Source organism: Haemorhous mexicanus, chromosome 12, assembly GCF_027477595.1.
Source record: "Haemorhous mexicanus isolate bHaeMex1 chromosome 12, bHaeMex1.pri, whole genome shotgun sequence".
NCBI lineage: Eukaryota > Metazoa > Chordata > Aves > Passeriformes > Fringillidae > Haemorhous > Haemorhous mexicanus.
This window is the reverse complement of record NC_082352.1, coordinates 6,101,374-6,120,368: the sequence shown is the minus strand read 5'-3', so window position 1 is coordinate 6,120,368 and position 18,995 is coordinate 6,101,374. Positions and strand designations below refer to the sequence as shown.

Genomic DNA, 18,995 nt, shown 5'->3' with positions numbered 1-18,995 from the left:
ATGCAAAATGTTATTCAGAACGTGCTTTACTTTTAAAAATACTTCAGGTAGGATTTGGCATCGTTCTGGGATTTCCCACTTCATAATTACAGAGGAGAGAGACTGAAGTGAAGAGATCTTGTGCTTGGAGTCTTTAGACTGAAGTCTAGGTTACCTTTCAGGCTTTAGTTCTGATTTCCCTTGTGATCTTCTGCATGTTGATTAAACCTTTCAGTCCCTATCCTTCCAAATGGGATTAAAACACATCTGTGCTTTATTTGGATGTTACAAAAACCTCACTGATGAGTGGCTACTGTAAAAATCAGAACAAAAATACAAACTTATCTGCAAAAAGAAACATCCTGAATGTTTGCCACGTGGGACACTTGCAGCCATCTGGGAACAGACCACAAAACTTTATTCTTTCAGAATGATTTTCTGAACTGCCTAATCAGCTCAGTCTCCTAAGGTTGGAAAGAAATAAGTAAAAACTCTTCATAAAAACCTTCACAAAAATACATCATGCTTTTAGCTAAAAGCCATCTCTGACCTCCTACACTGCCCATCTGTGAAACAAGCTTGGCTTATGCACTTTAAAGTCCAAAGATGTAGAAAAAGAAAGGAAGAGGGACTGCAGATAACCTGCTTAATTCTCTCACTTACAAAATGGAAATGTCCTCTGCACCCTGCCTTAACCTCCCGTCTTTAGCAGGCGTTCAGCAGGGAATTCACTGGAGTCAGTTTGACTCTAGCTGTTATTGATGGTATCTTGGATAAAATCATCCACCAAGCAACCAAAGAGTAACTGGATTTTGGCTCTCCAAAGCAATAAAGCAGAAAGCCATCATGGAGATCTGCTGCAGAAACAGGAATGGACAGAATGCCTGATGTGCCTCTGAGCTGACAGGGCTTGAGCAGGGATGCAATCCTGTGTGATGGATCCAGCTGGACAGGAGACATCACAAACCACAGCCATCAAGTGCAATATCAACATGAACTTTTTTCCATGGCATGAGCAAGGATGCTCAGAATCCAGCTGTCAAAGCAGAAAACTGCAAAAGGTTTCTCAACATTTAATATTTAGGAATCAAGAGCCACACAATAAATTCATTTCTGCTCATTCATGGGATCTGAAAGAAGGAATAAGTAAAAAAACACCACCTCTCTCTGTCCTTTGGGTCCTGATGAGAAGTGTGCTTTCTTAACAAAAATCTCAAAACTCTGCTTCAAACAGAAATCTCAGGTTGTCTGAAACATCAAGGCAGCAGTCAGAATGAGATCCCTGGGAGAGACAATGCACGAGGTCAGAATGCTGCAGCCTCCCAGTTTCAGTGGAAATAAACAGAGCATCAGGCTGTGCCCTACACCAAACAGGGCAGAATTAAGGGATTATTAGTCCCTGGCTGCATCAGTCCCTGGCCTTCAGAATCACTCACGATTCACCTGAAGTTAAATTGCTTGCATATAAATGGGGAGAGGATAGAGACACATGCCTCGAGGGTCTGAATGAAGGGACAAGAAGCAGGAATTAGCATCTTACTAGATCACCAAGTGCATCTGCTTTCATCAAAATGTGCAGGGACACCTCTGGCCTCTAAAATCATGCTGCCATTTCCCCCCCACTGGTTTCCTAAAGATCTCTGAGGGGTCTTGACTTTTGTCAGCTTTGTTTTTCCTTTAAGCAACAAAGGACTGAAACAGTAAATTCAGACTTTTGTGAATTTTTTACTGATTTTTTTAGTTGCAGTGCTTCTCCCTCTCCTTGGCAGTTGCTGTCCTTGCCTTGCTACCCATCCACCTCACTAACTAGACAAAACCTGTAGGTACACAGACCTTTGATCTTCCCTCTGTTCCAAGCAGCAGCAGCACACTCTTCACTTTTTAGATCATTATAGGAAGATCACTGGGAAGAAGAAGAGATTAAAATGAACTATTGCAAAGCAAGCATTTTCCTGTTACAAACTGCACTCTGCCTGCAGGCTGGGAATGCCCCAGGAGGGCTGCAGCCCCAGGAGAGCAGCAGCAAAAAGTAAACTGTCCCCTCTCTGGAGAGTAACTCCTTCTGTTGAGTTCTCTGGAGTGAAGAGCGTGGCTGTGGTGATAAATCACCCACTGAGACAGACAGCTGGCAGTCTGGGGGGATGCTGTGGCCTCAGGACACACACTGACAGCTCAGACTGGGCTGGAGGTCCTGCCATGGCCCTGTGTCCTGGAGAGGGCTGTGAGCATCCTCTGAGAGGGGCAGAGCTGGTGTGTGCTGTGCCTGGGCTTGTGCCATTGCCACACTGGGAATGCTCCTGAGAGGGGGACGTGGCACAGCAGGGCAGCCTGCACACACCTTTGGATGTGTGTTACCTAAACACACCCACAGAGAGCTGAAATGCTCCTCAGAGGGGGACGTGGGACAGCAGGGCAGCCTGCACACACCTTCTGTTAAAAATAGGTTAGAAACTGTTGTACAATAGTTGATAGATGGTTAGGCATGTGCTGTTAGTTTGGTTGTTATATTGTAAAAGGGTTAAAAGGGGAGGTATAAGAAATACAGCACTCAATGTGCCACAACACACCTCGGTAAGTGCGCCACCAGCCGGCCTGCACAGAGCTGTAATGGCCGATCAGGCCCCTTAACCCTTCATGCAAATGCAGGATCCAAACAGAACCCAATCCAGAGGGACAAAGAACAGGCTGAAAAGGGGGATCTGAGCCAGGGAAGCTGTGCTGCTCCCCTGGACCCTCGGGGCCATCCCTGCTGAGCAGCCCCAGCGCCGGCCCTGCTCCATCCTTGGCTCCTGCCCGGCCCCTTTGCTTTAGGCCTTTCTTTTTGTTATAATAAACGCTGAAATCACTTCAGTACCAGGAGTCTGGTCCATTTCTAACACCTTTGAAAGTGTGTTGTTCAAACATACCCACAGATATGTGCAGCCAGGGGAAAGTTCTCTGCTGCTGCTGCTGCAAGAGAACTGTGTAGGACCCAGTGTTTCCATTCCAGGGCACAGCACTGAGAGGAGCTGCTCTGTGCCTCTGGGTACATCACCCCTTAAAACTGATCCTCACAGTGAAAAACCTGAGCTCCAGGAAAGAATTTTGTATAAATTACAGATTCACACCGATCAGAGTTAAGTGGAACATGGGACTTTCTAAAGCTGAGGGGCAGAGATGGCAACTGGTGGCTCCTCTAAGGTGACAACAAGGCTAACGTTGGAGCTGAGAGGAATGGCAGGTTTGTCTTTACAAACTACCTGTGGGTCTGCTGGTAGATAAAAGTAGCACTGGGAGATAAAAGAAACAGTGGGAAGGATTCCACTGATTGATGATTGGGAAAAGATATTTGCTTTTACAAATAAAGAAAACCCCCTAAATTCCATAAGAATTAAAAATTAAAAGGGAGGTTATACCTTAGAGGGAAATCTTTGGGATCAGGCGTATTGGGAAGTCTGAACTTCTCAAGTACCTCAGCCCAGGGGGAAAGAGAGAAGGGAAATGTGGCTGGGAATTGGGATAAAAAGGGAGGCTGCGTCCTCCAAAAATTTGAGATATCCCAGGGGAATGCCCTATGGCCTCTCCCTTTATGCAAATAAAGAAAAAGGATTCCTCTGCCTCCTTTTTGGACATAAACCTCTGGTGTTTGTGGATTAATTTTCCAAACAGATCCCTGGAAATCTTAGTTCAGACACAAATACTGCATTCCATAAAATCATAAAGGAGTGGAGGCTGGCAGGGCCTCCCAGCAGCTTCACAGCCCAGCCCTCCTTGCTCAGAGCCCTGGTGTTCAGGGCAGTGCCCAGCCACACTCTGGGTACCCCCAAGGATGGAGATCCTCCAGCCTCTCTGGGCAGGCTGCTCCAGTGCTCAATAACAATTTAATCACAGCCTACAAAGTTCAGAACAACTACCCTCCTCACTTCATTTTCTGTCCTTACCTTTGATTTCATGTTCTGCCAGATCAATATAAACCTCATTTGGGTCCTCTGCATTCATCTTCAGTTCCTGGAAGTCAAGGAATTGTTTTCCTGTGATTTCCCTTTGTTTATAAGAGAAAACCCTTTGGCAAACACTGGTTGGGCCAAATAGAGGCAATATAGTGTAACCTTCACCCTAAAACACAAATGTCTGAGGAATATGCTCTGAAATAAAATACTGAGAGTCTGTGGTGAATTAATTCCAATTTAAAATACACAAATACACGTACATGCTGGTAAACTCTACGGGGAATAAAAAGAATAAGAATGACATAAGAAAAATGCTTAATAGACACATTAATCTTGCATGTATTAAACTTTGCTTGCAAAAGTGGTCCTTAGAAGCCCAGTGGATTATTTTGATTTGTAAAGTTACATATCAAACAAAGACTGAATTCATAACTTTGCCATTATAAAGTCAGACCATCACTCTAAGTTATTTTATGCTTTATTGTGGGAAAATTTTCTCTTCCTTTCTTGCCACAATAGCCAAAAGTGTAAAGAATTGTTCTGTCCCTCTAAGCCAGCCTTTATCCACATCTGGCTTTTATTGTTCTTTTCCAAGTTTGCTAAACTGTTGCAAATCTTTTGAAAAATGCATACAAATTCACTGCAGACAATTACATCTGACAAATCAAAAAAACCATCTTTGTCATCTCTGGACTGCTCTGTATGGCCCTGTGTGTGTCTGTCCAAATTCCTCTAATGAGATTTTGGGGCTGTGGGTATTCTATGGCCAGTGATTCAGTTCACTTCAATAGCCATCAGATGGCTGTGAGTATCCTCTGTTCTGTGCTGAACCTGGCTAAAATTTGAGATGATGAATAAGGGCTATAAATCCCTGCGCTTTCCTTGAACATTATATTCATTAAAAAGACAAAAAGTCAGTTGAGCAATGATGTATGTTGCCAATGTACCCAATCTATCAGGCATTTGACTCTGCTCTCGACTGTAAAGATAGACTGAGATCAATTTTCTTCCTGTCAGCAGCTCAAGTAGAGGATTCTCATGCCTTCAGTTCCATTCAGAGAACTCTGCACTGGGTTTGTTAATTCTGATAAAATCTGCTCTAATTTTGTGAATTCGGATATGCTTAATCTTTGTGAAACATCCCTGAAGGATTGCAGAGAACCACAATTGGACAGAGATCAAAGCTGTGGCAGACATCCAAGTTCAGTTTGATTTGAAGTGACAAACTGTAGACCCCAAGACTTGATTGTGGCTCCAGCCCTTCGGGATGCTGCATGGGCTTCAGATACAAATCCTCTTCATTCTTTGATCACACTGCAAACTGTTGCATGAAAATAAACAAACTGCTTCCAAAAAATCATGTTAAACTTGCATTTTGTAAAATTATGAACAATAGTACTTTTCTGCCAGAGGCCATCACAGGAAGCTGCTTTCTAGTAGCAGCTCCATGAGCACCCACCATGGCACAAAACCCACTTGTGAGTTGTACTGTAGCCCTTTGGTAAAGTCCTGGACACTCCAAAATATGTCAGCAAGGAAATCCATGTGCAATGAATCTGTTTGCCTTCTCTGGAGGATGAACAGATCCCAAGCTGCTGGAGCCATGAGCACTGTCTCTAATTCACCTGAGCAATACCAGATTACTCCTGCTAAGGCTGTGACCCTGTGTAAACCTTTCCAGGGCACAAACCAAACCCCTCAGAGCATGGGTGTGTTCTTCCAGGCAATCCAGATCATCTCAGGCTGCACAATTAAATAGGTCAACCTCAGCAGCTTGATAAAAGACTTCAAAAAGATTGTGTCATTATGGCTTTGATGTTTTGCAGACCTGAACTGCATTTGTAAGTGAATGCACTGGAAGCATTAGCTGAAGAGTGCCTATAATAGCAAGTAGGAAAAACAGTAAGAGAGTCCATAATAATAGCCCCTTGCCTTCAAATGGAAATGCTTTCTCATTTAGATAGGAAATTGCACTCATAAACCTTAGCTAAGTATGACCTTATTCTTCTTAGTGTCTACCACTGTGGATAGCTGTTATATAGAAAAGGAGTTTAGATCTGCAGGTCTTTAGAGTCAGAAGTGAAGCTTATTATTGTATCCACTGCTCATAAACAAGCATATAGATTTTGTGCTGTAAAAAAAGCTCAGTCAGTGCTCCTTGGGTGGCAAAAATATATGTTAGAAGAAAATAGTCTTTTACATGCTGACATATAATGTAATAATTCTATCATAATCAGAGAAAATACACAGACTCCTCATGGAACTAGTTTAAGTCCAGGTTAAGTTAAGAATCTCAGTGAAGATTAAAATATGAAAGCTGGAAAGGGATTTTTTACAAGGAGATGGCGGGCCAGGAGCCAGGGCCAGAGGGCAGGGCTGGGTGGGATCTTGGGAATGAGGAATTGTTCCCTGGCAGGGTGGGCAGGCCCTGGCACAGGGTGCTCAGAGCAGCCCCTGGATCCCTGGCAGTGCCCAAGGCCAGGCTGGACACTGGGGCTGGGAGCAGCCTGGGACAATGGAGGTGTCCCTGCCATGGCTGGGGTGGAAGTGTGATTTTTAGGGTCCCATCCAACTCAAACCACTCTGTGAGTGTATGATTCTGTGATTTAAGCATTTCTGTAAGGGGCCCTTGGTTCCTGCAATTTACCATTTCAGCAGACTATGCAAATAATTTATTGTCTCTCATTTCACTGTGATTGGCAATGAAAGTGATATAGGACATCTTCATGGTGAAAATTATGTTATGGAAAGATGTATCACTCCTACAGTCATGAGCAGTCACAAATCAGTCTTGGGTATTCCCTTTGTAAGTTAAAAAGATAATTGTCCACCACCTTCCTCAAAATACATTTGAGACTTAATTTCTGGTTCCAAAATGAGGCTGAAGTAAGAAACACAGATTCCTTTAGCCAATACCCACAGAATCTTTGCAGCCCAGCACCATCCCCCTGTTTCCAGGACAAGGGGACACTTTTGGCACCCTGGGACATTTGGAGTGGGTCAGGTCTCTCCCTCACCCCACCTTGTTCCAGCTTTTTTATCTGCATGGAGGAGGAAGGAGTTGGCCTTGATTAGTGAGTTTAACACAAGCATTTGGGAAATGTGAATACTCACTCTTTATTTTGTCTATCTGTCCTGTTCCTGTGGCTTGCCACGGTAAAATTGTTGCTTGAGATTGCCCTGAAATCCTTTTGCCCTTTTGTACCTACACATGGCTGGGCAAAGGCAGGTTAAGTTCAGTGACTGCTAGATTCACCCTGGCAATTCATCCTGGACCCTTCCATTTGGGAGCATTCTTTTCCTGGAATCCAGCTCATCACCCAGTCAAAACCAAACTGCTTTTTTTGCTTAGCCATAAACCAGACCCCAGTTCTTCAGTGCAATGGGCTCTGCAGGGATATTTCCACCCTTAAAGCAACATGAGCAACAGCAGAATTCTAAATTAGAAATGATTAGCCACTAGGGGAGGTTTAGAATCCTACTTCAGTGACACAAGCTTGCTTTGTAGGACTCACATGCTTATTTATATAATTATAGATAACACCCTCCACCAGGACATGGCATTCTACCATGAAAGTATGATATTTCTTTCCTAATTTTACTATATATATTTATATATATTTATATATCTACACATCTCCTAAGCAGCTGCCCCCTTATTGTCAGCAATTTATAAAAGCATAAAGTAAAATAGCTGAGTTTTTAGCTTGTGCATAACTTACAAAGAAATTTTGATCAATACAGAAATATAGAAAGCACTTGAATATTCAGATTATGAATTGCATCTATTGGAAATGTGGTTAACCAGCTGCAAGGCTCCAGAGTTATCAATTTCAATATGAAGCAGTTTATGCCCCTTTCCAAGCAATTTTAGACAAATAACAAAACTGGCAGTAATTGGTCTTAAGTAGCAGAAAACTTTATTTTAAAGGCAATTACAGCCATCAGCATGGTGTCTCCAAAAATCATCTGTGACCTCCCTGAAACTTTGTTGTTGTTAAGATGATTCCTCCCACTGCAAACAGACACACTGATTTCTCTCTGTCCTTTGAGGCCTTGTTTACTTCAGGAATATTTGCTGAATTTATAATGGTGCTGACTTACTCCCACCATATTGATGGCATCAATTTTTGCAAAATCAATAGCAAGTTATTTAAAATGTGTAGCTCTCATCCACTACTACCTAGTTCTTTATATTATTTTAATGGTGACTTAGAGCTTCCTTAATTGGCCCTCATCTTCCAGCCCAACAGACAGGAATAAATCATGGGAATCACTGCCCCAGAGTTGTTCAACACCAATTATAAATGTCTGTGGTGGCTGCCCCACGTTCCATCACTGACAAACTCCCAGGGGCTGACCCTTCCCTGAGCCCATTACTCTGCCCACTGACCATGTTTTACTGAGCAGTTCCCACGTGGATGTGCTTCAGCTCTCCCTGGAGAGACCTGCCCTTCCCCAGGCTCCAGCCTGGTGGGGGACAGCGACAGCAAATGGAGCAGATCTGCACTGTGTGGGGACAGTGCAGGTCTGGGAGACACAAAACCTTCACAGCTTCAAAGCAAGCCTTTTGATAAAACAAATAAACATTCTGGAGTTCTTTGTTCAGCTGAAGTTCATTAAGGACACAGGAGCAAAAAGCTTCTGTCTTGAGACTCCAAATGGCTCACCTGGAGACAGATCTGTGTAGGACAGATCTGCCCTATATGAGCCTGCCAAAGAGCATTGAGAAGAGTTACAGTCCAAAAACGGTCAGAATTTATTAAGATACAGATATTAAGAAGGATGAGCAGAAATTAATGTTTGTAAGTAACTCTTCCTTTGTTAATTGTGTCCCTACAGGTGCATTCTTGCCTCCCAATTTTCAGATTAACGAAACTGTGGGAACTCCAACCCATCTCCTTTAACCCTCTGTAAGTTTCTCTCAGTCCTTTCTGTCACCTGGTACCTACTGTCTGCTCTTTTCAGTCTCTCTGTTTGATCTAGAAGCTCACAAGTCCCTGTTGTGACCCTCCCCACATCTCCTCCTGCCTTCTTCCCGTTGGGGTCTCTGGAATTCTGGAATTATCCAGAATTGGAACTGGAATTCTCTCTGCTTTGGATATTCACCTGCCAAAAGCAAACCAAACATCTCCTTGTTCTTCCAGAGGGCCCACTTGTCCCATCCCAGCCACTGAGGAGCAGAACACAAAGGAAGAACAAACAAATTCAGCATGTTCTATCCAGCACATCCCTAAACACACCATCAGTTCAAATGTGAACCCTGGCTCAGAGCAGCACCACCAAATCAAGAATCCTCCTTGATTTGGAAGGGAAGGTGAAGCTGCAGCAATAGCACCTCTGTGCATCTCAGAGCTCCTCACAGCAGCAGAGAGATGATATCTGCACTTTGTTCAGACATAGACCAGCAAAGTTCACTGAGATACTGGTAAAATAACCCCCTTGTGTTAGAGGTATGCCCAGGCTGAGTGTTCCAAAGGGAAAGCAGAAGGGATCTCCAGAGAAAAGCCTCAAAAGGATGGTTCAAGAGCAAGTCCTTAACATGATGTGGTGCAGACACCAAGATCTGTCAAATAATTTCAATTCACATGGCCAAGGGAGCACGTACCTAACATTTTGGTGCTAATTATAATATACTAAATTCTTATCACTACATCACACTGCTTCTGGCTTTCCATGCTCATGATGAACTTAGTTAATTATGTTACAAATAGCATTGAGAAATATTCAGAATAGCATGTAAAAAATGCAGTAATTTGGGATTCTAGTCATTAAGGAATCTCTCCCCTTAGTGATTGCTGTCATCATGGATGATCTAACAGCCATTTGAGCTCTGTATTTGCTGAGAATAATCATAACTCTTCAGGGAGAATTTATACACTGTCTAGCAACTCTGGACCTTTTGACTCTGCCCAGAGGCAATTAGGCTCTTTATAATGGCATCAGGAGAATCCCAGGAAGATTTTTTTCCCTGTGTCTCTCTATGCCATCTCTCCCTTCATCTCCCTTTTCATTTAAGTACATGCTAAAGAGAGAAGATATAATCACATTATGACTGTGAAAATAGAAATAATTCTCCTAAATGGCAGGCCACCCATCCCTTGCAATAATGTGACAGGAGCAGAGGGGCATGGACAGTCTATGGCTATCCTGGAAGCCAGGATTAAGCTACTTTTGCTCATTAGACAACTGCAGAAACCAGTGTTCTACAATGTTCTGAATTCACACACACATACACAATAAGCAGAGCACAAATGCATTTGCTTCTCTTCCCTAATGTTACATCATTACCATAAAAAATCCAACATGTTATTTTATATAAAGCCATAAAGATGATTAACTGGAGCACTAATTCTCCTGCAGACAATGAGCAAGCTTTCAGCTTCACAATCAGTCCCACAGACACAGAGATCATGGAAGGGAATGAGATTTCCATAGGCAGACTGAGAGTTTTATTCCTGTGTTACTTTGTGGTTGTACCTGCCCCCAAATCCAGCCCTGGTTCATGCAGCACTAGCCCAGGATGAAATCCTGCTGCATTTCAGGGTCATTTTGCTGGTGCTCAGGCTGCAGGAACATTGGTCAGGGTAACTGAGTGTACACTGACATGTTAAATGAAGGACTTCTGAGGCTGCTACAAATGCATTTTCCCATCAGAGCAAGGAGGAAATGTCAGGAGCACTTTATTAGATGCCACACACTCAAGCAATTTGGGGCTGGTTTCCAGAATCTCTGCATTTGCTGCTTCCAGGTGGGCAAGGAGCTTCCCTGGAACTCTGCTCTGCCCCTGCTTCCCTCCCACTGCTGCTGCAATTTCTCTCTCCTGAGACAAAACTTTCTCTCAAGAAACAGGAGATGTCTTATAACATCTCCTGCTTTTTATTGCTGAACAAGAGCTGAAGTTCTGGAAGCATTTTAAGAACACAATAATGCTCACTTTTTTCACTGGGACGTGGTGTTTTATACATACTTTAAAGGAAGTTCATTTTTAATACCAACACTAATTTACTGTGTTGGGTCATTCAATTTCAAACATTTTTTTTCACTTTTCTTCATGATATCTTCTATATATAAATGATCTGTAGAGTACAAATGAACATTAACATCATGAGCCAGCATTATTTTAAAATCAATATGGGAAAATATAGCATCAAGCAGACACTTTTAAAGACTGAATCCTCTGGTATAATTAGCACAGCCCTGCATTAGCCCTGGGCAAGTAAAACGAGATAGATGACCTAGACAGAGGGGGATTTTTCTAAAGTGTGCACTGGAATATATTAATGACAGATTAGTCTTGCCTAGCACCTCTCCTGCATCTTTGAGGAAAAGATACAATAGAGAGAAAAACTCTTTGGAAATAATTACAATATCACATAGAACAGGCATGAAAGAAAAAACCCCACAGATTTGTATTAAAGCCCTGCAGGATTATTGTGATGTTTTGGACACCTGAACAGCAATTACTTCGATCTCTGCACCACTGTCATGGCTCACTCATCCCTGGCTTCAGAGACCACAGGGGACAAAAGCAGGAGCTGCAATCTCCTCAGCCTTGCATGTTTCTAGTGTTGAGCAGTCCAGGAACAAGTGGAAGGACTGGGACAGACAAAGACAGAGGTGTGTTCTGTCCTTATGTTCTGCTTGCTATATTTTTATTTGGTGGAAGGCTTTAAAACTATTTTGCCACACTGAAATTTTCATTAAAACTCACAAGGACAGAGCTCACCTGAGACACTGCTGAGTTTAACTGAGCCTTATTTACAGTTACAGGATAAAACAAATTGCATAGCTGATGCAAGAATTAAAAGTTGAAAATCTGCTCTATCCAGTTTAAATGTCTCCTCTGTAGTGATATTAAATACATTTATTTAATTTTTTAACCTGTGGTTTGACCTACAGACTCACAAATTGTCGAGACGTGTTGAGAGGTGTCTTTTTAAGGTGAAGAGAGTTTAATGTGAGGAAATGACAAAGATATCTAAATATATAAAGTCCTTCTGGTAGCTTGGCACTGACCCCAATGAACCTTTTTGGATAAAGCATGCTGGAAGTGACAAGCACATGAGCAGGACTTTTTGTTTACCTCCAGGGCAGCACAGCCATTCACAGCCTGAAGAAGTTCCTCTGGTGATAACGTTACAACTTTGTGTTGTATTTAATCCCCACATTAATAAGGCTCTGAAAAAAATCCTGAATAAAGACCTTGCTGGGGAAGACAGGCAATAACACATCATTCAAAGGGCAGCCAAGAAGGAAAGTGGGCAGTGATGGTGAAGAGACAGTAATTGGATTCCCCTGTAGCTGTCAGAAAGCTGCTCAGTTGCTATATATTTAAAACCCTCTTCAGGTATAAACCTGATCACAGGGGACATCCACACCTGAATGTTATCCACAACTTTGTGCAGAACAGAGAATACAAGTATTAATTTCACAAAGCTGGCAGGGAATGGAATTACCAGGGAAGTCCCATCCAATCTAGGTTATTAAATTAGCATATCTAGAAACTTCAGGAAGGAAAACGTGTTTCACAAAGTGATACAGAGGCTGGGGAGGTGACTCCCTCTGTCCTTACCTGTCTCTCTTATCTCCATCTGCAGTAGCGCTAACAGAGAGGTTTTACCCTGCTGTCAATGTTAATACTTGGGGCCAGGAGTGCAATATTGCTGCACTATTGCAGCACCAGTGCAGCACTGCACAGCTGCCTTGCCAAGGGCTGAGCTCTTACAGGCACTGGCAATCTCACCCACACATGTGAACATTCCAGAATTCATCTCCCTTTGAACGAAGGGAAGCTGGACCAAATAATATAATTTGGTTTTGATTCCTCTCTCAACAACAAGCTGATAGAACCCACAAGGACTCCCCAAGCCTAAGGAGTTACATTCCCTGTGCTGCTTGTTTTTTAGCATAATAATTTTACATTTACCTTTCCCTCTGGATCCCTGTGGAAACAAAATTAACAAATTTTTAACTGCACGTTTTACCTTTGCCATAATAAAAGAGAAGAGATATGGCTAAGCTTTTGAGCATCAAAGTCAAATGCAGTATTGGTAAAGCAATTTCTGTGAAATTTGTAAACCATATATTGCCTGGAAGAGTCTGCAGTTGATAGTCATTTTGGACCAAGTCCTTTATAGCTGCTTATTCTAACGTGGTGTTTCAGCCTGTTAAAATGTCATATGGATAAAGAAGTAAATTTTGACAGCTGTGACAGGATTATCATTGCCAAGGAAATCCTGGTACTCATATGTTTCAGTTCATCTATTTTGCTTTGTCTCTGGCCTTGCCTGAACTAAAAATTACCTTCTGAGACAAGAAGAGAACAAAAGAAAGGACCGAAATATTGTTATGCTTTTGATGCTTGAAATTACAGGAATAAGAAGAAATCTTTTAAGGTCATTATTTAATGCATTGCTCAGATTTGGAGGGAACACTGGCTCCTCTCCTCAAGGCTGTGGCCAGCATGGATTTTGTGTGGGCATACAGTTCCAGGGGGGTTTGCTCATCTCTGTGTGAGAGGAGAAAGCCTGGAAGGTTCCTGTGGCATCAGCCCCTCAATCTGTCCAGCCATGTGCAAAAGGGACATGGAAAACCCCAAATGCTTCTTGGAGCATCCTGAACTTTTGGACCAGAGGAATTGCCATGATGGATCCACCCAATTTCATTATCCTATCTCTGATGAACACCAGTATCCAGACCCAGAGAAACTGCAAGGAGACAAAGGTAACTCAGGGCACTGATTCTCCTCCTCTTCCAACAATACAGAACTGAAACAGCAGGAAAGACAAAGAGGGACAATAACTGTTATTTGTGCTGCCATTCATATTCTGCCTCCCAGGGTTCACTCCTGAAGATTTCCTGATATAAGGAACAGCAATTGAAATGCTGATTTATGGGGCTGAGATACCTTTCCCAGAAACACAATCTCCCAGTAAGTATCAGTTCTAGTAGCTGTGGTAGTACTGATGTAATTCCTCTGAGCAACTGGGAAAGGGGATATAGAGGCAGTAAAGTGGTAATAAATATTTCATTCAAGGTTACCAAATGCTTAGCTTTAGTCTTAATTCATGACAAGGCTGTGTTTAGAAATATGCAACATCTTAGGACTGGTCTTTCCTACCCAGCTATTTCATTGCATGCAGCCATATATTTTTGGAACTGGTAAGATGACTGTGGATTTGTCACGACAACTTTCTGTGCTGTGTTTATACTGACACAACTAAATGGACTCTTCTTTTAACTCTCTCACTTCCAAAACTACCACAGACAGGTATCTGCAAGGTCTTCAAATCTTGATTCACGCCTCAGATTTTGTCTTCAGAATTTTACTAATTTACCTGTTCTTAAGCTGCTATAATTTATACACTCACAGTGTGGGGTACAGCTCAGTAATCACCATCAGACCTTACCTTTATACAGGATGGTAAAAAGACCTTCCTTTCCAAAACCAATCACTGTGAGCCCATCCACTGCTGGGATCTGTTTATTCACACAGCAGCAGCAATTTTGTGAGATGTGCACATGTCTAACAGTGTTATAATGGCACAAAACCAGGCATTGACCACCGTGTTCTCTCTGGCCAATCACATAAAACACCACAGAGGATATTCTGCTGCCTTATGGCTCTTTGAAAATCTCCTGTAGGTGAGCCTTGTGCTCCAATGTATAATTTACAAGCACTGAAATGCTAATGTTAACACCACTTTGCAGCACACTCCCTTGAGCCATGTTTCATCAGAGATGCCTTTCCTGATGCTTCACTGAGCCACTTCCTAGCCTGTTCTTGCCTTCACCCTTTCCCTCTTCCCCCTCTTTCCTGCAGAAGATCAGAGCAAACACGATGCTCACACCCTGCCATTTCTCAAGCCCGGCCTGAAGAGCAGCCAGCAGCAACAAAAAAGCAACCAGCCCTTGGCCACTTGTGAGATACATGCCCCTCTCAAGTAGAAGCAGAATTTGCCCATTCTTTTGTTAGAACAGCCTATTTGTTGCCTAGTTAATGAAAATGTTACAGCTGACAGTCAGAACTTAAAAAAAAAAAAAAAAAAAAAACCAAAAACCAAAACAAAGAAATGCCTTCAGGCAAGGGCAGCTACAGAAGTTCCTTTATTTGAGCTGGCTGAGGGTCAAAGCTGCCAAGGTATTTAGGTACCCAAAGCTGGATGGTACCTAAATACATTAGACATGACAAATCCTTGAGTGCTTCTCTAAAACTCACCAACAATCCTAGTGTGCCAAATCCTTAAAGCATGAACAATCTGGTTCCCAACAGGCACACAGCCTTGTGTGAGCCTGGTTGTACTGACAGTGGAACAGAAGTTGCTGTATTGTGACATCCATTATCTGTCCCCCTTTAGCTGCACCTACGAAGCCTTGCAGCTGCTTCCAGCATCCCTTCCACACTTGCAGGCTTTCCTTCCCACCTGTGCTGCTGGTGGGGATGGCACAGCTCACTCAATTTGCATTTGTGGATGCATGGGCAAACAGGGGCACTCATCACCAATTATGTTTTGCAAGGGTGATGCCAAATGCTAATGGGTTCAGCTTTGAGAAAAATCTCAACCAAGCTCCTTCCTACACTTCTTTGCCTTTTCACCTGTCCTGTGTGGAAATGCAGAGTGGCAACACTTCAGAGTGAGCCAACTCCCACAGGTGCCAGGGGCCTGGTACCACCTCCACAGGATGGCAGCTCTGTTCAAGACTGCTTTCCCTCTCTCTTCAATATTTTGACTTTTGACATTGTTTGCATCATGTAAAATCTATATTCACTGAAAAGTGAAGCTAGTATGTGCTACACAAAAAGCCTCAGGCTGTTTGAAAGATTTTGTAGCTGAAACATTGACAATATTCTGCCAATGGTCCTTTAAATACTTGAGTAAAATACAAACACAGATTAAAATCCTTGAGAAAGCCATAATTATACATTTATAGACGATTTGTCTCTTTGAAGATTTTATTACCCACACACCTCCACTTAATGCTGGTGTTTTTACAACAGCCAAGTTCATGATGCTGCAGCTAAGGTTTTGTCAGCACTTTAATTATTAACTTGTTTGTACCATGACTACAAAGCATCTTACTTGTCTGAACTTGCTGCTGAGTGGTTCTTTCAGTGGTTCCTCAGATGAACCCCATGTCAGCACCTTGTGAGCTCCCAGCTCTGCCAGGAATAATCTCAACACCCAAAGCCCACTCTGAAACCCCTCTAAACCTGGTACTGCAGACAGCTCATCAAGAATCAACAGTAAAATCCTTTAGAATGCTCATTACAGCCCAAAATAACCAACTACTGACTTCATTTCCATAGACACAAGAAAAGTTTTCGCTTTGATACCATATATCTTTAACAGTAACATCTGAACAAGTTTTGCACCTAATTTTTGTGTATTTTGTACTCTTTTAGCCATACTTTTCTGTTGTGTGCTTGTAAAACATTATTTTAGGAATATATAATTACTGGAAAGATTGGAGGGATTCAGAACTTCTCCTAGTTGATCAGATTAATTACTGTAAAGTTTTAAGTCAAGTGTAATTAATTAGTAGCTGTTCTGTTGAAATTTTAAGGGATTTAGGAGTCAAACTACTTCTGCTGTTAGTCAAAATGCTCCCTGCATTGCAGCTGGAAGGGGTTCCTCAATCTCAGAAAGGATCTTGGACAGGAGCAGCAGCACAGCACCCAGGACTGTGAAGAGGGAGAGGAAAAGTGGGAGAAGCAAGAACTCCTCCAGAAGCCCCTGTGAGTGACACTGCAGTGACACAGAGCCCTGCTGGGACAGCTCCCAGACAAACAGGTTGTCTCCTATCTGCATCACAGTGCCTGAGCTAGGGGGAACTGATTCCAGTGAGTGTTTTCATTGTTTCTGCCAGAATTATCAGTCATACATAGGCTGGACAATGGATTTTACAGCTTTTGGATTTCTGCTTGGTTGGTGGCTGTCTCTTGCAGTGTGGTTCAGTTTTTACATGGCTTGGGCAGCTAATGGGGGGTCAGATTTACAAATGTGAATCAGCCCCAAAACACAGGGAAAGTGCTCTCAGGACTGAAAAATGCCTGAATGAATGTGTTGCCCTTCAGGTGGAACTGAGGAGCTTTTCTACTTCTCCTTGTGCCTTAATCCCTTATTTTAGAAAAAAACTCAGCAAGACAGTATCACCCAGCCTTCCTTTCCACCTGGTGACAGTTTTGTTAGAAAACAGGGAAAATTTACTGCTGTGGCATTTTAACTTCTTTTTCTTGTCCTCTCTTGTTGGCTAATTATTTCTTTGAGGTTAAATGAGCTAATTATGCCTATATCAGAGCTCTTTGAGAAGCAAGAATCACTTTCTGTTGTTGATAATTAAATGAATTGAGCTTGATTCTTGGTTTGGGATACAGTTCTACTCATTTTTCTTCCTTGTACAGAGTATAAAGTAGTAAAAATAATTGCAAGTTATGTTTTGTTGATGACAGAATGGAGGCAGCTTTTCAACTGTGGTGTAAAAGGTTCTGTAAATTGATTTAAATTAATAATGGTTAAAGGAAGGAGAAAAGAAGGGGAATTGTACCCCTTCTACTCATTCTTGAACAGCTTTAACTACCTTACAAGAGTTAGAGAACCCACCAAAATTTCACATGATATTTAGGAGGAGAATATTATGTGAATTCCTTTCACAACTGTCATGTGATATGCTGTAAATGTGTTTTTTTTTTCCCTTTAATTTCACTCCTCGAGTCCTGTGCATGTTTTTTCCCTGTGATACTTGGCCGTGGAACTCCAGGGAGCTGCAAGCTCTTGTGCAGAGGTCAGGTATGCTGCAGGCAGCACCTATTCTTCTTGCCACTCTGGAAATAGTGCCCTCTTTGATCTGAGAGATATTGCCTGCCAGCACAAAAAAGTGCTTCACTCTTCATGCTGGTTGTGCTCTGGCTGCCTCCTGACCAGAGGAACTCACCTGTATCCAGCTGCACAATTATACACAGCACCGACAGGGAGAGGGGTCTACAGCAGGGCTTAAGATCAAACCTCTGCATTCAGAAAGAGCTGAGAGCTGCAACAAAACATGCAGCCTTCATTCCAAGTGCTTCCCTCACCTGGGATCCAGCAGCCAAATGCCAAAAGCTCAATTAAACATGTGTGATAATTCCTCTCTCCTAGGCCACTTTAAAACATTTTTATTTCAGCCATCCTGGCTGGCATGGCCAACAGGACACAGGGGGTGAATGCCAATGTGGACATCACCCCAGTGTGCACTGGGGACATCTGGAGAATCCCCTGTCTGGGGCTGAGGGGGAAGCAGAGTCTGCAGACACTGGTGGGAGTGGGATGGGCTGTGCCCCCACCCAGGAGGGAAAACAAACCTGGAGCACAGCAGGGATAGGTCCTCACTGAATGAAGGTGTCTGGGGGAAGAGGAGCTCTGCAGGGAAAGGCAGAACCATGGGAAAACCTTTTGGCTGGTGACTGTAAGAAATGAATGCTGGCTGGGATGGAAGGCTCTGGCCTGGCTCTGTAACCCATGCACAGCTTTGCTCACTGCTGGCTTGCCACTCCTCAACACCCCCACACCTGCAGCAGCCCAGTGCAGAGACCCCAATTCACTGGCTGTGTCTTTCTAATGTTTATGTCCTCCTGCAAGAGGTATTTAACCATCTCCAAGCCTAGTTTAAACTATTAAATCTCTCCTCATTTCAACCCCAAATCTGAATATACAGAACCAAGGTGTGTATCTGACATATGATTGACATTACCTGACTGGGAGAGCTTATGCTGTGGGATCACCAGTGGAACTCTCCAGCAATAAACCTCTGGATCTTTGGGAAGCCAACTTTTGTATGAACTTTTCTTTCTTTCCTTCCTTCTCTCTCTTTCTCATGTCAAAAAAACTGAGAGCAAACAAATTTTTCTTTCTTGTGCTGCCAAGGAATGATTTAATATCCAACTTGAACCTTCCAGGTACCACAACAACCTGTCCATGAATTAGCAATGATCACTTCAATCCAGGCTGGGATTTGGTGTCAGAATTTGACTATCTCAAGCTGCTGTACAATTAGATCATTACTGTGTATTCTTAGTCTGGGTGGGAACATGATCCCTTTTGACTTCTG

General features: G+C 42.8%; 1 protein-coding gene across 1 annotated transcript in view; it reads right to left on the bottom strand.

Annotated features, from left to right (window-relative positions):
- Positions 1 to 3,957, bottom strand: part of LOC132333004 (hydrocephalus-inducing protein homolog) — a 237,921-nt gene extending 233,964 nt beyond the window's left edge. The window contains exon 1 of the mRNA XM_059857731.1: positions 3,900 to 3,957. Within this exon, the coding sequence (XP_059713714.1) occupies positions 3,900 to 3,957 (58 nt within the window). The remainder of the gene's footprint in view (positions 1 to 3,899) is intronic.
- Between the last annotated feature and the right edge of the window lie 15,038 nt (positions 3,958 to 18,995).